Source organism: Temnothorax nylanderi, unplaced genomic scaffold, assembly GCF_030848795.1.
Source record: "Temnothorax nylanderi isolate EJ_2023f unplaced genomic scaffold, tnyl_v1.0 TNYL_tig0816_pilon, whole genome shotgun sequence".
In the NCBI taxonomy this organism is placed as follows: domain Eukaryota; kingdom Metazoa; phylum Arthropoda; class Insecta; order Hymenoptera; family Formicidae; genus Temnothorax; species Temnothorax nylanderi.
This window is the reverse complement of record NW_027249878.1, coordinates 39,516-63,120: the sequence shown is the minus strand read 5'-3', so window position 1 is coordinate 63,120 and position 23,605 is coordinate 39,516. Positions and strand designations below refer to the sequence as shown.

At 37.4% G+C, this 23,605-nt stretch overlaps 1 protein-coding gene and 1 long non-coding RNA gene across 2 annotated transcripts; one reads left to right on the top strand and one right to left on the bottom strand.

Moving 5' to 3' along the window:
• Window positions 1–1,408: 1,408 nt before the first annotated feature.
• LOC139785504 (uncharacterized) lies at window positions 1,409–2,203 on the top strand. Its single transcript, XM_071724655.1, has one exon. It carries the CDS (start codon window positions 1,409–1,411, stop codon window positions 2,201–2,203), a length of 795 nt encoding a protein of 264 aa, XP_071580756.1.
• A 15,924-nt stretch (window positions 2,204–18,127) lies between these two features.
• On the bottom strand, window positions 18,128–18,980 carry LOC139785503 (uncharacterized). The gene is made up of 2 exons (XR_011721969.1): window positions 18,538–18,980; window positions 18,128–18,263 (listed from the first exon to the last, which is right to left on the bottom strand). It is a non-coding gene; the product is annotated as an uncharacterized lncRNA (long non-coding RNA).
• Window positions 18,981–23,605: the final 4,625 nt, after the last annotated feature.

Here is a 23,605-nt window from a genome sequence, read left to right as displayed (position 1 = left end):
TGAAGTCTGGCGCCGCGGCCTTTGAGAATAGGCTTTGTTGCTACTTATAAATAAAGAATTTTGCAATAAAAACATATTTTTTTACATCTACAAATGTTGCTAAAACCATTACCCAAGTTTCAATAAGTTTCATTTTAATGTCTCTTTAAAAAAAATTCCAGAAAATTGCCTTGTTTTCAGCGTTTTACATGAGGCTCCCCCCTTAAAGGCGCGTGCGGGGTTCACCCGCTTAGGGGTGTAGCCGGGCGCGCCCGACTAAGAGGAACCCCCCAAGCCAAGGTGTGAGCGACCGTGCTGATGGCTGCGTGGCGCAGGGGGTGCCTTCCGGATACCTAACCGGGCGCCCTCCGGGAGTATCTAGCCAAGTCCCGGGCATTCGCGGCTCTGCCCGGGTGAGATCGCGCGACCGCGGTACTCGTGGGAAAAAAAATAGATAACAAAAATAAAAAAAACACAGAGTATGAGGAGGTCCTCCAGGCCGTAGTCACCTTAGGTGACGAACGGCCAGAGGCAGCTAGACCGGGCAGCTTGGGAAAGGAACCAGATAAGGCCCAACCACAAGCTGGTAATAATCGGAAAAAATTTAGTGGAGCGGCGCGTCGTCGCTACAAAAAACAGAAGCAGATGGAGGGGGAGAGCGGCGCTGAAAAGCCTGCTCCAGAACCGAATTCTGCATCTGTAGCAATGCAGGAGACGGGGGAGCGAGCATCCGCTGGGTCGTGCAAGCGGCTCAGATCGGAACAGAGCATACCCAGTCCTTCCAGCACTGCACAGCTGGGCAAGAGACCTAAGATCGCTGTAGATCAAAGGACTTTTGCCCAGACGACATCCGGCCAAGTTAGGGTGGCCATGGTTCCCATGGAGTATCCCGAACGTAGGCTGGTCGATAAAGAGGCTGCTCACTTGAAGGAAAAGGTGAGGGAAAGTATCTTTAGCATTGCAAAGGGTACTAAAGCTCCCACCTTCAAGGGCACCTCAGATAGGACGATGCAGTTATCTTTAACTGCACCGATACAGAAACCGAAGGGTGGCTTCGAAGCCTAACTTCGGAAATAGATCTAAACGGGGTTCGGCTGCGTGCGCTGCGGCTCGATGAACTGCCAAGGCGGCATCGAGTTGTAGTGCATGTGGATGACCCCAAGATACCTGTCAAGGAAGCGATAGAGCTACTTGACAGGCAAAATTTGGGTCTCCAAGCCGCGAATTGGATGGTCGCGAGGGACAGCGAGAGTAGGGATGCTGCGAGCACCCACTTCGCTGTTCTTATTGGGGAGGGAGCGTTGAGGGCTCTTAAAGCGCTCAACAATAAATCCTTCTGCGGACTCGGCCAGGCGACGGTTAAGTTGCCTGGAGATGACCGCGGAAGGGCGTCAAGTAAGAAGGAGTATGGGACGGGTACTGTCTAAAAATGGCAGACTCGAGTATCCCTTTCATTCAAATTAACTTGCATCACAGCAAAATCGCCTCGGTGGTACTAGCCAGGTGCGCAGCTAAGATGCACACAAAGCACTTATTCCTCATCCAGGAACCGTGGCTTATTAAGGAACACATTAGGGTCTGGGTGGCTGCGGTAAGTTATTTAAAGCCGACAATGCAGAACGACCGAGGGCCCGCATGTGACAAAAAAACTAGACGTTGTCTATTACCACAATTCAGTGACGGCGACCTAGTTGCTGTAAAACTGAAACTCAAAATGGCCGATGGAGGGGTCAGAGATCTGATAGTGGGGTCTGTTTATATGCCCTATGATTCGGAAGAACTGCCTCCCCAGAGGAACATGGTAGAGTTAGTGGCTTATGCGAAAGAAAAGGGGCTAGAACTACTCTTGAGGTCCGACGCTAAATCACACCACCTGGTGTGGGGAAGCACCGACATAAACCCAAGAGGGGAAAGCCTACTCAACTTCGTTATGAACATTGACTTACAAATCCTAAATAGAAGAACGGAACCTACCTTCCTGGACTCTAGAAGACAGGAAGTGATAGATATCACACTATGTACAAGAGGTGTGTTGGATCTGGTGGCGGGATGGAGGGTCTCAAATGAACCTTCAGGGTCCGACCACAGGCAGATCCGTTTCGACCTTGTGCGAGTACAAAAAGACGAAAAATGGGGGAGGAACCCCAGAAAAGCAAACTGGGAGGGCTTCAGAGCTGACTTAACTAGTCGGATAAAAAACGCATCGACCAGATTTCACACATAGGAGGACCTGGAAGTTGCATCGAACTTTATAAGTGATACCATCAGGAATCCTTTGAAATGTATTGCCCATTGGAACCGAGAAATGCTTCGGCCAGGGTCTCATGGTGGAACAAGAAGCTATCGGGACTCAGGGTTGAGGTAAGAAGGCTCTTCAATAGGGCCTAAAACGTAAACACGCCGGGAGCCTGGAAAAAATACAGGAATTCTCAGCGGATTTACAAAAAAGCGATAGTTAACGCAAAACAGATGGGGTGGAGAAACTTTTGCGCGGGAATTGAGAGTGCTCCAGAAGCATCCAGATTGTGCAAAATTTTCTGCAAAGAGAACAACCCACAGTAGAGCTGTCTTAAGCTCCCTAGTGGGGAATTTACCGAAACAACTGAGGAGACTCTGAACTATCTTATGGAGGTCCACTTCCCGGGATTTCAGAAGTCTTCCTCAGCCATGGAAAACCAACAACAGCCTAGGGCTACTTACAACCCCAGAGCATGGGCTTTGGCAGCAAAGGTGGTTTACCCACAAGCAGTGGAGTGGGCAGTCCGCTCCTTTGAGCCTTATAAGGCACCGGGACCGGACGGCATACACCCCATACTTCTCCAGGAGGGACTGGGAGCAATGATAGGCCCATTGACCAAAATCTTTAGGGCAAGCATTGGCTTAAGACATGTCCCCCAGACATGGAGAGCCACCTAGGTGGTTTTTATACCCAAGCCCGGCAGGAATGGACACATCAGGACTAAGGACTACAGATCTATCAGATTAACATCTTTCCTATTGAAGACCTTGGAAAGATTGGTTGATAGGTTCCTCAAGAACGGACCATTAATGGATCACCCTCTAGCCAATGCTCAGTATGCCTACAGGGAGAGCAGGTCCACGGAGACCCCCCTACACCACTTGACGGGCAAAATAGAGACACAAGTAGAGGCGAAAGGATATGCTATTGGAACCTTCTTGGACATCAAAGGGGCTTTTGATAGCACCTCGGCCATAGCTATCAAAGAAGCATTGATCAGACATGGAGTTCCGGAACCGCTAGTGGATTGGGTGGAGGATATGCTGGCGGAGAGAAACCTGACGGTCATGCACAACGACACTATTATTAGTGGCAAACCAGCCAAGGGATGCCCTCAGGAAGGGGTTTTATCCTCCCTGCTGTGGTGCCTCGTCGTCAACGACCTCCTAATGGAACTATAGAGGAAGGGCTTTCTAACCTATGGCTATGCGGATGATATAGCCATAGTGATTACAGGATCTTTTCTAAACACTTAAGGGATCGAATGAACGATGCCTTAAAAATGGTCCAAAAGTGGTGCGAGGCCAAAGGTCTGATGGTTAACCCATCAAAGACCAGTATAATGATCTTCACCAGGAAATTAAACCAGAACCTATCAAGCCTTTTAAACTCTGGGGAAAAGGCTATCCCGTTCACAACATCAGTTAAGTATTTGGGCCTGTTTATAAATACCAAACTCAGCTGGAAGGTACACCTCGCAGAAAGCAGGAAGAAATTCTATTCGTGCATGTGGATGTGTAGAAGAGCCATGAGCAAGTCTTGGGACATCAGAGCTAGTATAGCCTTATGGCTATACAGGGCGGTACTGTTGCCAAGATTGCTCTATGCGTCTGTGATCTGGTGGCCCAGGACGAGCAAAGTGGAGGCAAAGAACCTTCTGCAAACCCTACAAGGTAGTTACATAAGGGCTGCAGTAGGGGCTATAAAGACCACACCTACGGAGGCGCTAGAAATTGCACTGTGTGCCTCCACTGGACCTTGCCGTGGTAAATGCAGCCAGGAACACAGCATACAGACTGAAGTGTTAGGGAGAATGGAGGAACACAGGTCTGGGAAACACAAGACTCAGCCTCCTCCAGAAACATCCTTTCACTCTAAAACAAGACAGAACCCTAAGGAGATACCAGTTGGTAAAACATTTCAAGATACAAATACCAACTAGAAAAGAATAGACGGACCAGAAGAGAGCCAGGGATCCCAATGTGGATCTATGGTTCACTGATGGGTCGGGCATCAACAACCGCTTTGGAGCGGGATTTTACGGGCCGAAGGATGACCACAGGGAGAGTATTCCTGTGGGAAGCCACTCAACAGTCTTTACGGCTGAGATGCTGGCTATCCTGAAGTGCACGGAACACCTCCTAAGCAACAACATAAGGGAAAGGCAGATAAATATCTGCTCGGACAGCAGGGCAGCTATACTAGCGCTAGCAAAAACAACTACCGAATCAGCACTGGTTTGGGATTGCATGCTGGCGTTAGAGAGACTAAGTGAACCTAATAAGGTCACCTTGGTATGGGTGCCTGGGCATGAAGGAATATCCGGAAACGAAACCGCGATATACTGGCTAAGAAGGGAGCAAATGAAGCACCATCTGACCAGATGGCGGGAACACCCTTCGCAGTAGGAAAAAAGTCATCAAAAGCTGTCTGAAAAGGGAGCACTTGGCCAGGTGGAAGACTTTAAAAACCTGCCGCCAGGCCAGGATTCTGATGAAAAACAGCAGACCAGGTAGAGCTAAAGAACTACTGGCGCTGAATAAACAAAAACTCAGAGTGGCAGTAGAGCTGCTCACGGGCCACTCCGCCTTACTCAGAGCTCATTTATTCAATCTCGGACTCGCGGAACAAAGAGAGTGCCACCTATATGGGGACGAGAAAGAAGATAACGTGCATATACTGTGCCACTGTCCGGCACTTATATGCAAAAGATACAAAACTTGGGGACGAACGTACCTAAGTCCCCAGGACCTGGAAAGTGCTAGGGTGACAGACCTGATAAACCTGGTACTAGGCTCAGGGCTGACCCCAAACACCTAGCAAATATAAGAGTGGGGAGATACAAAGGATCAGTAAGATCTAGGTACCGTCGGGAACTCCAGTGGAACCACCCACTTCCTTACTACTACTACTACTACTACTACTACTACTACTACTACTACTACTATATTTGAGTCAATATATGTACATCGGACTAAAAATATTATTTTTGTATTTTGTAACATAAACAATACATTTTTTAATAAATATTAATCAAAATTATTAAAGCACTATCAATTGGCATATAAGTTACGCTTGAAGAAACAGACACAGGAGTACCAAAAAAAGGAGAAGAAGAAATAACAAATCAAGAAAAAATTGAAGAGAATAATCCACACGACGAAGATATCTCTCAGAACGCAAACAAAATTTCACCACCGCATTCAAAATTAATACCACCAAGAAAGAGAAAATTAGAATATCAGAGGCTAAATGAAGCGTATAAAATTTTACAAACTTGTGCTTCAAATTCTACAAACGATGAATCACAAGATTTCGGAAATTTAGTTGCTACAAAATTAAGAAAATATGATAAATTAACACGAAGCATTGTTCAAAATGAAATCATAAATATTTTTTTAAATGCTGATAGAGGCTTTCATAAACAGACTCATTGTCAGTCTTCTTTGTATCGGCCACATTACAATCCAAACTATACAGCTCAACCACAGGAAACAAATTTTTACCAATACCAATCTCCCAGTACATATCATTCGCCAAATTAAAGTTACAGAATCTTCATATTACGTATCTTCACAGCCATCTACTTCAACTACAAGACAATCTTCTCCTAATATTACTATCAGTCCTACAGATGTTACTTCCGATGAAGATTATACTTTACAAAGTTTTTAAGAAAATTTTATACTGTTTATATTCTGTGTGTGATTATTATTTACTTTCATCTACACATTGTATAATTTATGTTATAATTTTTGTTACATACACACACACACACACAACTTACATATAATTTATTACGCATTACATATCGTTTATTTACTCTTAACGTACTATAATATACTATATAATTTAGTTTCACGTATATTTTTATTGCGTTAATGCGAAAGATTCGTCGTTTAAGTTTTGTTAAAATTAATTATAATTATTATTAATTATTTTACTAATATTAATTTACAAATTTTTTAAAAAAGAAATAACTTCTATAGTAGGTACTTTAAAATATTTTTTTATATTAAGATTGATAAAAATTATTTCAATAATGTAATTTTGTTTTTAATTTTTGTTAATACAAATACAATAAATTACTAATTATAATACTATACAAATAGAATAAATTATCTATTTACTCATTTTTTATAATTCTTATTTTAAGGTCAAATAAATAAAAACAAGGAATCATATTTTTTAATTAAATATAAGAGCTTTTACATACCTGTACGAATTCCTTTAGCGAATAAACTAAAGCTTTACAAACTTCCGGTACAATGAGGCTAATGGATTGTTTTGAAATTCTAAATAAATATTGTAGACTTGTATAACACTCGCCACCCTTATAGAAATTTAATACTGTAAGTGATTTTTTGGCTAGTAATTAATCACTTAAAAGCACTATTAAAAGCACTGTTAATAGTGCTTTTAAATGATTAATCACTAGCCAAAAAATGAGTTACAGTATTAAATTTCTATAAGTGCAGTTGATAAAAATTGCAGTGTTATTGCAAGTCTTTCTTGCACACTTATGGCTTCTCTAAACTGTGTGTTCTGTCTTTGTACTTTAGGACCAATTAAATTAATGAGATATTCGAAATCACTTGCTGACATTCGTGTAAAGTTTTTATATCTTCCGTTGATTTCTTGACATTTTAAATCACTGAGCTATTAGCAGTTATATTCCGTTCTTCTTGACAATAAACAAACTTGCCACCATCGTCTATTTCGTCTTTTTCTTTTCAGCAATGTGATAAATATAAATGTACGCTGCAGCAGCTAATTTTAATTTTTGGTTGTTCATCGCGTGATGTTGATTCATCGACATGAGTTGCACGACTGGTGCAAACTAAATGTGTATCAGAAATGATCAATACAAGATTCGACTTCAAAATTTTAACTCGTGTTCGCGACGGAGTTCAGTTTGAGATTCGTCTGCAAGTTTTGTTCGAGATTCAGTTCGAGATTCAGTTCGGGACTCGGTTCGCGGTTCGACTCGCGGTTTGGTTCGATAATGTAAACCCGGCTTAACATACTTAATTTTATTGCAATAAAATTTCTGTAACACACGTCACATGTCGTAGATATAATATGCCAAAGTTCACTAAAATAGCCTTTTCTGCAAATTTAATTTAAATTTTCTCAAAATTGTGACGTGATAGAGCAATTTGGCAAACGAAATCGTATTCTGCGTCCAAAAAACTAAAAGAACCGATTAGATATTCTCGTTCTTGTGTTTGTTTCAAAGTATTTTTTTGTTGAATAGTGTATTAGAAGAAGGCTTAAAGATTTCTAATAAGATTACTACAAGAATGATAAAGGATTAATTGGAGGGGTAAAAACCACAGTGGTGTAAGTCAAATTTTTAAAAATATTTTTTCGTGTGCATAGATGCAATTTATATATTGTATAGATTGCATCTATGCACGCGAGAAGAAATTTAAAAAAATTTGTCTTACACCACTATGACTTTTACCCCTTCAATTGTAAATTGGAAATAATTAATGATTTCTTGTAGAAGCTGTGAGAAAAATTGTATGTGTATGTATGGGCACATTCCGTTTCACGCATGATGCACATAATGCATCATTTATCCTTGCTTAACATTCAGTGAACAACAAGGGTAAATGCTGTATTATGCGCATCATACGTGAAACAGAATACACCCTGCGTGCATGCGTGCGTGCGTGCGTGCGTGCGTGCGTGCGTGTGTTTGGTAAAAAGATAAGGTTGGATATTTTAGAAATCGAGAGATTGGAAAATAGTTGAGAAATTGGAATATTTTTTTTAGTTGACTCCACCTCTCGCTATCAGATGATGCTCGCCGTTGCTAAGATCTCTAATAAATGAGCCATTTTACATGCTTGCCTTACAAGTCCGGCCTACCGCTTCTCATGCGCTTATTTGCTCGACGTTTTAATTAATAACTCAATAACTGTTGCGAAATTTTATAAAATGATGCATGACTTTTCTTTTCAGTTTGACGCAATCTACCTTCACCTTTTGGTTAGTCAATAATTTTTTTGACCCCCTGTGTGTGTGTATATATAAACCGCTTGATATCGTCCTAAAATGTTTGTATATAGGCATTATGAACATTACTAAATATGAAAAATGCATCTTGAGAGGCAAAATCGCTTTGCGGTCATGCGTACGTGAGACTAATAATATTTTCAGATCTCTGGATTGACTATACTAATCGTATTTACACTGTATGTGTAGTCGTAATCGATAACTTATGTTCACATTGCATAAGAAAAGTGCCTTTAGATTTTTTATTACTCCTTTAATCTCAACATCTCTTGATATACAATATATTATCGATCATAATACAATTTGAAACATTCAGTACCGAAAGTATTGTAAATAAAGTTACTAGTTTTTTTTAATAACACTATAAAAGATTATAATCAAGATAACTCAATTGTCATTTTAACATCTCTTGCTATAAATTATGATATACTATCAATCATAGTACGATTTGAAACATTCAGTATCAAAGTAAAGAAAGTAACTATTGGCACCACAGAAAGTCATAGTCAAGATAACTCAATTTTAATTTTAACATCAGCTCTTGTTATAAATTACGATATATATACTATCAATTATAGCAATACGATTTGAACATTCAGTATCAAAGTAAAGAAAGTAACTTATATTGGCACCATAAGAAGTCATAATCAAGATAATACAATTTAAATTAGTGGTAAATTTGGACTTATAGATTTAAAAAAATGGTAATAATAATTTAATAAAATCTATGTGTGCATACGCAAGTATAGCGTGTGTACAGTTGTATACGCGTATCAATATGTGCGTTTACACGCGTCGCAAGAATATGCACACACGCGCTCACACAAGCACACATATGCATGCATGCAGCGCCGATAGACAGGATAGTAGATGAGAGAGAGAGAGAAAGAGAGAGAGAGAGAGAGAGAGAGAGAGAGAGAGAGAGAGAGAGAGAGAGGGAGAGGGAGAGGGGAGAGGGAGAGGTGAGAGGGAGAGGGAGAGGGAGAGGGAGAGGGAGAGGGAGAGGAAGAGGGAGAGGGAGAGGGAGGGAGGGAGGGAGGGAGGGAGGGAGGGAGGGAGGGAGGGAGGGAGGGAGGGAGAGGCAGGGGAGAGAGAGAGAGGGAGAGAGAGAGAGAGAGAGAGAGAGAGAGAGAGAGAGAGAGAGAGAGAGAGAGAGAGAGAGAGAGAGAGAGAGAGAGAGAGAGAGAGAGAGAGAGAGAGAGAGAGAGAGAGAGAGAGAGAGAGAGAGAGAGAGAGAGAGAGAGAGAGAGAGAGAGAGAGAGAGAGAGAGAGAGAGAGAGAGAGAGAGAGAGAGAGAGAGAAACATGTTTGTTATCTAAGGAAATGCTGCCGCCTGATGTCAAAAGTAGGAAAGTTACGTGGACGATTTTAAAAATTTATAATTTGGACTTTATAATGCGACATCTCCGTTGATAGGGCACAGAGAGAAAAAGACTTTTATTATATAAATTAAACCTCAGCTATCGATTGAGCCCAGTTAGAACTCAATCGGTTCAGCAGTTAATGCGAGATATAGAAATGTGAGCCGGGTTCTTAGTAGGGTCTCGCGTAATATATCCTTGGTGCGACTTGCCGCCGTTCTACGCTAGAGTTGCCATTTCCTGAGCCTGGTAGCATTCGGTCGCATGTAGAGGGGATGGAGTGGGGATGGCTTTCGTGACGGCCCGTGACGCACACAAGCCACGTACCGTGTACGTGTGCGCTCGTGGCTTCGGCCAACGTCGTGCGATTCGTGCGAATAGATCGAGACAGACATATGACTGTCTGTCTCTTTCTTTCCTTCGTGCCGCTCGAGCGCGGCGCTGACGATACGTTCAATAAAGAAAGAGTTAACGAAATCCACATTATAAGTAATTTGTTTTGAACAGTAAAAATATTTAGATATACATATTCTTTGTACATAATATATTTTTTATATACAGTATATAATAAAATTATAAAAATCCTAAAACAAAAAATAATGAAATGCCACTCTTGGCCAACGTGTACGTTTTGTTTAATGCCATATTAAATATATTTTAAAAACATTTTTTTATAAAAATTTTGAAAACATTTCTTAATAAAAATGAAGTAATAATTTTTTAATAAGTAGAATAACTTTTTTTTAAATTAAGATCGATATTTATATCTCGTATTTATATTACATGTACAACGTACATGTTGTTGCTCGACGGAAACCGCGAGAAGGTGGTGGTCTCTTCCGTCATGAAGTTTAAACAATTGTTATTAATTAATAAAAAATTTAATTAGAAAATTTTATAATTGTAACGCACACAAATTATTGCACACAAATATATTCAACATAATATTAATACAATATATACAATACAATACAACATATTACAATATAATACAATATATTAAACAAACAATTGTTTATACTTCCTATTCACTGAGCTCTCCTAATATAAGATAAAAAGTTAAATTAAAAAAAAAAGAAAGTTATTGCAAATCGAAACTGAATAATGAATATAAGATTTTATTTACATCTGCAAATATTTTTTGTTATTTGTTTCTCTTTTGGACATTATTTTTAGTGCGTTGAAAACGAAGGACCAGCAACTTCATCTGCAGCATATAAAGTAAGACTACTTTTTCGTTTTTTATCATTTGCATATAATACATCGGACGACATTCGAGACAAATGTTCTTCAGTTACTTTCAAGTTGATAGCTGTTTCGCCCCTCGCCTTCAACATTGATTTTATTACGCAATTAGCATTAACAGAGATGGCAGACAGTTTGTTGCGTTTCTTAGATTTTAAATCAGTTAAAATGGAAAACATTCTCTCTGGATCTGCATTGGAATTAGGGAGTGATCTAGGGAGAGACTTTCGTCAGATGATACTTTACGTATCCATGATTTATAACGCTCGTCACTAAGCCAAGCTTCTACAAAACTTCGCTTAGGTTTTTTGCGCAATTCATCACACGCTTCCATATCGAAAAAAGCGAAATAAAACAAAAAGAGAAAGAAATAAATGAAGCAAAAAAATTAAAAAATAAAAAAGAAAAAGCAAATGGTATGTGCTGTGTGTCTGTGTATTACAGAAAGAGATCAGGACCCCGTGGTTCGTCACTTCCACAGTATTTAATGACTCCAAACCCTCCCTATCTGCGTGTATATGTGCGTATGGAAAAATTATGGTGATCTACCGTGATAGAATTACCGTGATACACGAGGACAATCAAGTTATTTGGAGAGCTCTGCGACACAACGGCAATCAACAAGACGTCAAGACGCTTGTTAACCTTTAGAGGGCGGGAAAGTTTTGGGAAAGATTCTTTCGAATGTTTTGTACCCGGTTGAAACTGAACAACTCGCAAAGAAACTTCAGAGAACAAAATTCTCTATTTTCGTAGACGAAACGTCGGATATATGTAATGAAAAATGGATGACGTTTTTTGTTCGACTCCAACTATCTGTCTCCAATCCGATAATAGAGAAAAATCTTATTTTGTTTGAAATTATATTATGTTTGAATATATTTGTGTGTAAAAAAATGTTTTTAAAATATATTTAATATGGCATTAAACAAAACGTACACGTTGGCCAAGAGTGGCATTTCATTATTTTTTGTTTTAGGATTTTTATAATTTTATTATATACTGTATATAAAAAATATATTATGTACAAAGAATATGTATATCTAAATATTTTACTGTTCAAAACAAATTACTTATAATGTGGATTTCGTTAACTCTTTCTTTATTGAACGTATCGTCAGCGCCGCGCTCGAGCGGCACGAAGGAAAGAAAGAGACAGACAGTCATATGTCTGTCTCGATCTATTCGCACGAATCGCACGACGTTGGCCGAAGCCACGAGCGCACACGTACACGGTACGTGGCTTGTGTGCGTCACGGGCCGTCACGAAAGCCATCCCCACTCCATCCCCTCTACATGCGACCGAATGCTACCAGGCTCAGGAAATGGCAACTCTGTTCTACGCTAATGCGTCTCTTGATTTTTGATGTCTCCTAACTTTTGTATATGGAGGGGTAAAGCTATAGTGATGTAAGTCAAATTCTTTAAAATATTGACTCGTGTGCATAGATGCAATTTATATATTGTATAGATAATATTTTAAAAAATTTGACTTACACCACTATGGCTTTTACCCCTCCATATGATGCCAGCACCGGCTCGACTTTATTAAGTTGAATAGTCGAGTAATAAATTCGGGACCAGAATATTTTAAAAGCAATAAAATTCTAGAATAATTTTAGTACCAAAAAATCGGCACAGCAATTAATTTGTTTAATATACTTTACTCTTTTATCTTTATGCGTTGTTTTATAATTTTTAAAGTTGTTCCACATAATCAGTAAGTTCCAAAATAAAGTATTTTACGAGTATCTTATTGACTGAACAATTTAAAGTTATACCTATATGATTAACTTTTTATTTTTGATCGCCTTGCTCTTAAGCAGTTATTGCAGTAACCGGTATCGGTACATTTATAACCATTTAATATTTTTGTTATCTTTTTATAATATTTTAGAGCACAAAATTTTGGTATATCGGATTTTTTGTTTACGGTCTTCTGTATATGTTTTTCAAGATTAAAAATGCTTGCATAACATAAAGGCGCCCCACTTTTAATATTAATTTCCTGCAAATAAATATAGAAACACTAAATTCGGGACTAGAACAATGAATTAACACTAAATTAGCACTTAATTGTGTTGTATACCTCCCAAAAGTTTTTGTTAATGATGGCGATGCTAGGTTCACAGAGAAGTCTTTTAACTGGGGAGTACCAAGTTTTTACATGACAGTTTGATTTTAAGACCGCTTATTTATACAATTTAGAATTTGCAACAGAATAAGGTAATTATGTACAAAAACACCCCACTCGCCAATGACCTTGACCTTGACATATGTTGTCAAGGTCATGACCCTGAGTGACCTTTGAAAAGTTTTAGCCGGCGGTCGTTTTTTATTAAAAAGTTATTAACAAAAAAGGTTTGAAAAATATAGCAGGGCGGGAGAGCGACTCACGCATATACTTTGCAAGGCGAAGCGAGGTCCATCCCACACAATGTGTCTAGTTTAATGGTAGTGGAGCCCCCCGCAGGGAAACTATTCAAAAATATAAACTATTATCTGCTTTAAACGTTTAATTGAATAATGGCAATGTATATTGTATTATTAACGCAAAAAAATTTCAATATATTTACGATTCACTGCTTTAAATAACTTTTCTTCGCTCATACATGTACTATTTCCACATATATATTAATCGTTTATGCCTTTTAATACTCAAAATAACTGCTATATTTTTCAAACTTTTTTTGTTAATAATTTTTTAATAAAAAACGACCGCCGGCTAAAACCTTTCGAAGGTCACTCAGGGTCATGACCTTGACAACATATGTCAAGGTCAAGGTCATTGGCGAGTGGGGTGTTTTTGTATATAATTACCGAATCGGCGACAGAATAGTGTAATTTTATACATCGTATTTATGCAATATAGTGAAATTATGTTTAAAGTTAGATATTTGTCAATTAAAAGTAATAATAATATAATAAAAAATTATTTTTATTATTATACTCTATTTTGCACAACAGATTTTTTAATACATGCTATTTTTTATTCTTAATTGGCACAATTTTTTATCACTACTTTTATACAAACTAAATAACATTATTTTATAAAATAATTTTGTCTGTGACACGTTATTTTTTATAATTCATATTCTCATTGAAATAACATTGTTTCACTAGACAATTTTCTTACAACTGGCGAGTGCCTTTTTTAGCTTTCTTAAAGTGATAATTTTTAATAAATCGATATAACCACCTTATTGATGCTAGACAAAAGATTGTGAATATTGTGATTGCTATAGCATAGTAATATAAAAGACCTATGAAAACAATCATAAATTAATATACATAATAGACAATATAATTTTTCGTTTGGTTTTAACAGATGTATTAAGTGTTACGAATCACCCACATTAATTATTCACGATCAAGCGATTGCTTGAGATTAATATTAAGTCTTTAATTCTAAAAAATTAGGATTTGAAAATAATACACGTATGTAGTATGCATGCACGCACACAGATCCTATTTTTAATTAGACATCTCAAATATTCGAAAAACAGGACATGAAAAATCTTCATGTAACCGCGGAAATTTCCATCTTTGCAATTTTGAAAGTCAACAATTTTATATTTATAAAACCAAGATGCGCTGTTTAATTAAGTAAACAATAACACTGTTAAGTATCTCATAATTATAACTTTAAACGATAATTATGTTAGAACTACTTAAAAAAATAAAGCGTGAAATTTTTATAAATACCTAATATTATAGGTAATATTAGATTAATATATAGATAGTGTAGATAATATTAAGAAGCCTTATAGATAATATTTGGAATTTGAGAATTATGGACTAACTTTTGTTGCAAATATAAGACTAACATGTAGTTCATTTTAAGAAGAATATCGCAAGTAAAGGCCAACGCCCAAGGAGATTAGCCACCACAGTAGACATCACAGTAGAAAGCGTGGATTGTAAAATAATAAAGAAAAACACATTAAACCGAATAGTAACATTTACTTCACCAATGAATAATTAATAGTAAAGTCTTTTTAATCGACTCTACTAACTGTCATTTTTTAATCGTCATGACAATACGACCATTGGTTTTGGTCAATTAATCATCAAGATGTTTTGATCATGGGTTTTGGTCCTTTCAGATTGAAGTATACTTTTGATGCTTATACATATAAGCGTCCTATTTAAATAATTTAATTTATTGAGAAAAATATGACCTCAGCCAGGATTCGAACCTGGAGCTTCTTTTATTCCGTGTAGGGTGTACGAATTCGACTACTGAGGCATGTGGTAATATTTATCGCAATGACACGTATTAAAATGATTTAAATAATAATAACACATTAGTACCAACAAATTATTGTCTTAGACAAGTTTTATGTAAAATTTTATGCTCTATCAAATGTTTGAATAAAAATTACACATTTCTGTTAATTTGCTTTAAAAAAAAAAACAGTCCGATACTTTCATGAATCTGATATTTTTCATGAACTTGGAAAATACATGTAACAGAGACGTATCTTATCTATCATGGTATAAAAAATATCCTATCTTTCAGAGATTTCTTGTAAAGATTACGAGCAAAGATTATTGATTTCAAACAAAGATATTGCATTCAATATATACTCTACTTGTTAAAATTAAAACATTATAGGTATTTCACTTTACTATTAACTATGAAATTTAGAAAGTGAGTATACAAGATGTCCTATTATCTCGACGATGCCCTATTCTCATAAAGAAGAATGTCAATTTTATTTCAAGCATTTTAATCCTTCAAATAACATCCTACTTTCATTCACACGCTACAACGTATATGTATATATTATAGAAAACTCGCCAAAATCAAGAGAAGGGCCCGGCGATGATTAAGTATGTTTCTTCGTAAGATTAATATATTAAAATATTACTTAATTAATATATATTAAAACTTGAGATATTTAAGATTAATAAATTAAGATATTTAAAATAATTAGTAAACTTCAAATCATTTTATTTCACACATTAAAACATACATATAGTTAAATTTACGAAGACATTTGATCATTTCATGTTAGTCGCAATTCCTATAACGAATCAAATCTCTAAAATCTTTGTTGTATCTTGAAAAAAATATTTTTATCTCTTAATTTTAATTTTCTTTGGATATTTTATTATAAGATAGAATAAATATTACTACAAAGAAATGCATTTTTTTATTTTTATATATAGTATCTGCCTTTATTATTCATCTTACAAGTATAAATCATGTAAATCATTTGTTAAATAAAGTTTGCGTAACACATATAACAAAAGTTTATAGAAATTATATGTACATACATTTTCGATTGTTACATGTAACACCGAGCAAGCGTACATTGTTAGAATGCATTTTCGGGTTTACGAAACTCGATTTACATTACAGCACACAATTATGTCTAGGACAGATGCATGGGAAATGTTAAAATGACATATAAACAATTAAAAAAGAAATATTAACATTACAATAAAGCGTCTTTGTTTTAAATTATTGCAAATTATGTTCAGATTGTTAAATATATAATTACGTCATTTGTTGAAACAAAAGTGTTATATTTTATTGAAAATCAAATACGCATTCAGGAAAATTAATGTGCAAAAATTTATTTAGAGAAAATAGAAAGATATTAATCATTGCCTTTCACATAATATATCCCACGAATCGTATCTTTACATAGCTTAACTTTTTAGAAACTCTAATATAAATTTCTATGAAATATTTATTATCATTTAAATGTCATAATATGTAGAATATTTTACTATAAATATTATCTTTCTATAAAAAATATGATATCAGAAAACGGCACCAAATAGGAATAAATCTTAAAGAAACTGTTGTATATTTTAATCTTTGAAAAAAGATGTATATTTTTAAAAAATTTAAACAAAAAAATATTTAATGCTACAAAACTTGGCGCTGCTACACCTGAAAATATTCGAAAACAATTAAAACATGTGTGTATGTATGGAATAAACATAATAACATGATTGGCATAATAATTTGATAATATACGTATATTAAATATTAAATATATTATAAATAGTATTAATATATTATAAATTTAAGTTATTTGATACAGCAGCGCCGAGTTTTTCTTTATTAAATATTTTTTAAATTTTAATTAAATTTTTTTTAAATATACAACAGCTTCTTTTACCTACTCTTACTTGGTGCCGTTTTCTGATATCATACTTTGTAGGTAGACAGACGCGTATACTCCCAGTTTTCTTTACATTTTTTTTTAAAAGGTAAGTTTTTGTACTTATCATGCCTTTTTTAAGTGTGTTAGATATGATTGATGCATGTATATGTGCATTAAGCACTCGTAAAGTTATTGCAAGTTGCGTTTAACTTCAGGCAAATGCTTTTATTAATTACATATAAATTGTAAAATATAACTATTTTAAAACAAAACTATGCTTATTATTAATAACACAGTTTAATTTATTTATCTTTCGTGCAACTATATTGAATTTACAAATTGTCAATCTATTAATCTAGTAATATTGATAAGAAAACAGTACGTGATGCTTGGGTAGTTTCATCAAGCAACATGCGATCGCTTATATATCTATGTGGTAGAATTATGGAAACTTGTAGAGATGTTTTTAATAATTTTCAAGCTAGCGAGAAACTGACATCTAGAAATAGAAAAACTAATAGTACAAGCGGCGACGACAATGTTTCTTGAATGTAAATTTGCCGATTTTCGGACTTTACATCGCAATATCTCAGCTCGTGAGACATGTAGACAAAAAATAAAAACAGTTTTATTGTATAATTCAAACTCAATATATCGATTGAGTCTATTCAGAATTTGGCCAGTTCAGCCATTATTGAGATCCGATAATCTAAGGATCTCTCAACTCGTCGTCTCGTGTATATAGATATACCTAACACGGTTTGTGTCTCACTGCGCGTACACTTAGCGCAAGTTACACTACTGCATCTCTCGATAAGCTTATATATCTAACAGTTAAAAAGTTTCTTAGGTAAGAGAAGAGAATTGTAGGGGGAAGTGGGGCACATTGATACGATTTTTTTCACGAGTTAAATAAATAACTTTGCAGATAGATTAAGATAAATGTAATAGGTTAAATTTAAAGGCTTGTCCTTCTACTTACGTGTTTTGATTGCCTTTCTGCTGTCGGTTAATAATAAGAAATGTTACAATATAACATTTTTTGTAAAAAATGAAATTCGTATCAATGTGCCTCATATGCGGGGTACAATGATACGGGCATGAGGCACTGATTCTCAGTGATCTATATTAATATTATTCAGAAATAAATTGGATTATTATTAAAACAAGCTATGTTTATTGTATATAGAGATATAGAGATATTTATTTATACGGAATTAACAATTTTACGGCATCTTCATCAATATAGACCCTATCGGTCTTTTTTTGGTACGTTCTTACCATTTTCGTCTAAAATAAAATAAAAATATCTTACTTAATACTATAAACTACATAGATACATATTGATATGTATCAAAGTGCTCCACGAGTCAGTGTACGAATCTGCCCCACAGCGTCATACATAATAAAATATATTCTCAGCCGAAAATAATACAAAGTCATGTCAATATTTTCGACAAATTAGTAAGAGATATACTGTTTCTTACTTTTGACGAAATATTTATTTAGTATTAATCAGATCAATGTGAAAAATCACGCTTCAAAGACTTTTGAAAATATTTACCTGAGAGTACGCAAAACACGTTTATACCTGTCATTCATCAAGTGGCTACTGCTCGCGTACGAAATTTGGTTAGGTTATTCGTGTATCATAACGCCATATATGCATGAATACGTGACCTTCTTAGATGTTTCTCATGCAGAGATATGATGACTGTATCAATGTTCCCGCTGTATCAATGGTCACCATTTCCCCCTATATTATTTTTTTATTTTAAAATCTACAACAGCTTTTTTCAAAGATTAAAATATACAACAGCTTATTCTTCCAAAGATTTATTCCTACTTGGTGCCATTTTCTGACAGCTCTATATTATCTCCGATAAAAAGTTAAAAAACTAGCTTACTTTCCACGTCTGTAAAGCTCCTCTATGAGGAAGCTTGTATTTTATTCGATGCATAATTATTAGTATTTATTTGTTTTGGCTTCCTCATAGAGGAAGCTTTATGAGCGAAATAAAATAGAAGCAATGGTAGCGATTTGTAATGATGAGAAAGCAATGTGCAAATTTCTAATTTGCACACTTCTTTTAATTTTAAATTTAATCTTTTTATGAATTGATAGAGCTTAGCAGCACAGGTGGGGTTTTACAATCGACGCGCAATGTCAAATCGATGTTGACTTTGAGAGTTCAGGCTACATGGTTCAATATAAACTTTGCATATGGATCTTTAATCGCGTATAAAGCTGGGTTTAATCAACCAAATCTTAAAGGATTATATATGAAATAGGGGTAGAAAGGACTGAAGAATATAATAGAATTATAAATAGCCTGATATCTCAAAATTGGCGGAAGTTAGAGCAACCACGGACATTTCTCAAAAAATTCAAAAATTTATAAACAAAAAACCCTTTTACCGATTATCGCCAAATTCAATACCAACCTTCTTTTAATGATACTCTATATAAAATTACATGTATAACTTATACATGTAACTTTTTAAGCAGAAATCGGTAACTCCTTCACCGATCCTCGCAAAATTTAAAACAACCTTCCTTTAATGATACTCTATATAAAATTACATGTACATCTTATACACTTTTTAAGCAGAAATCGGTAATTCCTTCACCGATCCTCGCCAAATTTAATAACAATCTTCCTTTAATAATATTCTATCCATCAATTAACTTACGGTAGACCGAGGCGAATCGGATCAATATAAGTTTTAAGACAGTTTTCGTTAGTGTTTTATTTCAAACAAGCTGTTTCATTGTGCTAATTAGTAATCCGATTTGCCTCTGTCTACCCTATACATTTTTAGGCAGAAATCGGTGACCCTTTCACCAATCTTCGCCAAATTCAAAACAACCTTCCTTTAATGATACTTTATATATAAGATTGCATGTATAACTTGTACACTTTTTATGCAAAAATCGGTAATCCTTTCACCGATCATTCCCAAATTCAACACTAACCTACCTTTAATGATACTCTATCCATAAAAAAAAAATTAAGCTCGATATCTCAAAATTTGCGAAAATTAGAGTAATCATGTAGATTTTTTTAGATAGAAATCGGTAACCCCTTTATTATTAGCCATTTTTATTAATTCTATTATATTCTTCAGTTTTTTCTACCCCTATTTCATATATAATTTTTTAAGATTTGGTTAATCAGTTCTTGAGTTATAGAAATTTCGGTAAATTTGGCACACACACACACACACACACACACACACACACACACACACACACACACACACACACACACACACACACACGCGGACACTTTTTAAAATTACGATTTTCCGACGTTTTAGAACATTCTGAACACATTGGCAGCAAAAACTAAAAAAGCAATTTTTTCTTTGGTCTTTCCTACCCCTATTTCATATATAATTCTTTAAAATTTGGTTGATTAGACCTAGCTTTATACGCGATCAAAGGTCCATATACGAAGTTTATGAAAACAAAGCTTCCTCTATGAGGAAGCAAAAAGTTAGATTTCAATTTTTATTCTAATTTATAATTTTGTTGATTCCCGACAACGATTGAATTTTTGAAAGATACTTTAATACAAAAGTAAAGCTCATTGAATATCGACAGAGTGACCAAAAAGTATCCCATTACAAAAAATCCATTAAAAATTGTTTTTTATTGTTGGTATAAAGAGCGGACAAGATTACTCAAAATCATAAAAGTATGTACTTCTACTTGTCCTACAATTTTGATAATGAATGTCTCCCCCTATCTCTAATCGTTTTCGAGAAAAACGTGGTGGACTTTTTATCAGACTCGTCTTGCATATTTTTATTTTATATGTATAGGTTAACTGGGGGGAATATGTCACTTTTAACAAAATTTGATTTTTTTGCTATTTTTCTTTCTCTTTGAAGTATTTTTGCATACTCTGGTCTCCTTTTTCTTCTTTTATCTGTTATTTGTATATGATTTTAATAAAATATTTTGATTGTTTACTATTAAAAAAAAGAAATACAAAAGTGCTGCAAAATGGCCTATTACCTAACTATAGTATATACTGGGTAATATGCCACATAGTATACGGTAATATACCACATATAAACATGTAGTAATTTAACTTCGAAAGTTTATTTATAAAAACACTACAAATAGTCTTTAAAATAAGTCAGTACAAATAGTTTTTAACATAAAAAATTAAATTGTAAAATTAAATTGTAATATGTATGTATTCGTTTATTGTGTCCCCTTGAGGTTTACAAGGCGTTTTTCTTTTGGGGAACGTTCCCAAACCTCTTACAAAAATCAACATCACCCCTTTACCCGACCTGGCCTTATGCGACCTTTACATTCTATTACCCTCCCACCCTCGCAAACCCTGCCCTCGCCCTCCTCCTGTCTCCTCCCTCTCCCCTTCCTCTTCCCTCCAATTCTTCCTCCCAACTTCCACTTGTGCCTTGCTACTCTGACTCTCCACCTCCTTTCCTCCCCCACCCCTCCCTTATCTGCTCCTTCCTCTACCCCTCCTTTTCTCTCTGCAACTCATAATCAATTAGTCACCCTCCCCTCTCTCCCCCGTCTCTCCACCCCACTTTCATCACCCTTCTTTCTTGTCCCAAATTACCTCCCTTCCCTCAATCCAAATTCTCCTGTTGTTCATGACTACCCTCCTTCCTTTCTCCCTTTCCACCCTTGCCTTCTCCAAAATCTTCCACCTCATCCTTCTTTCCTCCATTGTCAAATCCTCGTCCACCCCTATACCCCACCTCTGCCTTAGCTCCCAGTGCCTCTCCAACAACTCTCCGCCCTTTCCCTCTCATCCTCCAGCTCCACCAGCACGACCTCCTTCCCTCCTTCCCCCCTCCTTTCCCACACCCTTCTTCTTATCCTTGGCCTTCTTCCCATTACCTTCTCCGCCACCCTCTCCATCAAACCCCTCCTTTCCTCAGCATCCCTCACTTCCAATCCCCTCCAAATAACATTTCTCTTCCTTCTCTCCTTTTGTTCCCTCTCCTCTTCAATCCTCTTCACTCTCTCCCTCATCCTCCATCTCTTCTCACTCTCCTCCTCCGCTCTCCAGTCCGCTTCCTTCTGCCGCCACTCCCCCTTGCCTCTGCGCTCTTCCTCCTCCTCCTTCCTTCCCGACTTCACCTGCCTTCTTCCCTCGTCCGCCCCTTCTCGTTCTCTGCCTTCCAGTTCGTTCTTCTCGTCACTTCCCTCTTCTTCCCTCCACTTTCTCAGCCCCTCCTGCCCACTATCCTCCACCCCTCATGCTCATGCCCCTCATCCTCCCTTCAACCTCCGTCAGCTCCCATATCACAGCCCTTCCTCTACCCCCTTAGCCCTACCCTTCTTCTCACCTCTTTTTCCATCCATCTCTTTATATCCTCCCCTCTCTGCCAAATCGCTCCCCCCGGTCCCTTTTCCCACTCCTTTATCTCCCCCTTCTCCTCCTTCTCTTGCTCCTACTCCTGCCTCTTCTTTCCCCGCTCTCCCCCTTCCTTCCTTCCTCATTTCCGGGCAACACTTTCCCCCTTCTTCTTTCCATCTCTCTCCTCTCTCCTCCACCCTCCTCTCCTCTCTCTCTTTCCCCTTGCCTGCTTTCTACCCTCTTCCCTTCCTCCCTGCCCTCCTCCCTCCTTATCCCTCTCTCCTCCGCCGCTTCATCTTCTGCCTCCTCTCCTCTCCGCCTCCTCTCATCTCCCCTCTCGACCTCATCCCACCAATCCTCCCCGCTGCTACCTCTCTCTTTCGACTCACTTCCTCTCCCCTCTCTGCTTTCCTTCCACTCCTTCCCCTCACTCCTCTCTTTTTCTCCCTGCACCCCTTCCCTACTCTCCAGCACCCTTCTTATCCTCCCCAGCTCATCCCCTATTCTGTTTAAAACCCTCAACAACTCCTCAGACCGCTCCATCTCCTTGCACGCCCCTCTGCTGCTTCCACTCTGCGTTCCTTCCTTCTCCTCCTTACACCGTCCTCTCGTTCTCTTCTCCTGCACACTCGCTTTTCTTTTCCTCGCTTCCTTCCTCCTTGCTCCTGCCGTCACGCCGGGCGGCGGCCAAACGCCTGCTTCCTTCTCTCTCCCCTCTCTATCTGTAAACAGTCACTATCCAGCTCACACCACCTGACCTTCTTTCCTAGCCCCTCCAGCCTCTGCCTTACTCACTCCACTCCTCCTTCTCCTCCTTCTCTCCTACTTACAGTCGCTCTGCCTTCCGCTTCTCTTCACTATCTTTGCTACCTGATCTCCGTAAACCTCCGTAAATCCGCACTCACTCGCTCGCCTAGCTAGGACAAAGGAATGTGTCGTGCGTGACAAATCATGCGATGAACGTTAACGCCCTATTCTGCCTCTCATGCCACACTTGCTTCCCTCTACCGGCTCGCTCTATCGATCCTCCTACGGTCCTTCACCTCTCCTCCTTATCGACTCGCTCGATCCCCGGTCGAACTCTCGCCGTCGGTGTCTCGCCTCTCCACCTTACCGACTCACCGGCTCCCCGACTTCCTCTCTCAGCCCGTCGCTCTCGATCTCCTCCTCAGCTGCTCCGGCGCCTTCACGCCACTCCTGGCAGGTAAACACTAAGCCCCCTCTCCTTCTTCTCTCCCCTCCTCCCCAGAATCTTCACCCGTCTTGGTTCTTGCTCCCCCT

What these genes read in the sequence shown, in the direction of transcription:
- LOC139785504 (XM_071724655.1), top strand. Translation starts at nt 1,409, where the DNA reads ATGGCAGACTCGAGTATCCCTTTCATTCAAATTAACTTGCATCACAGC.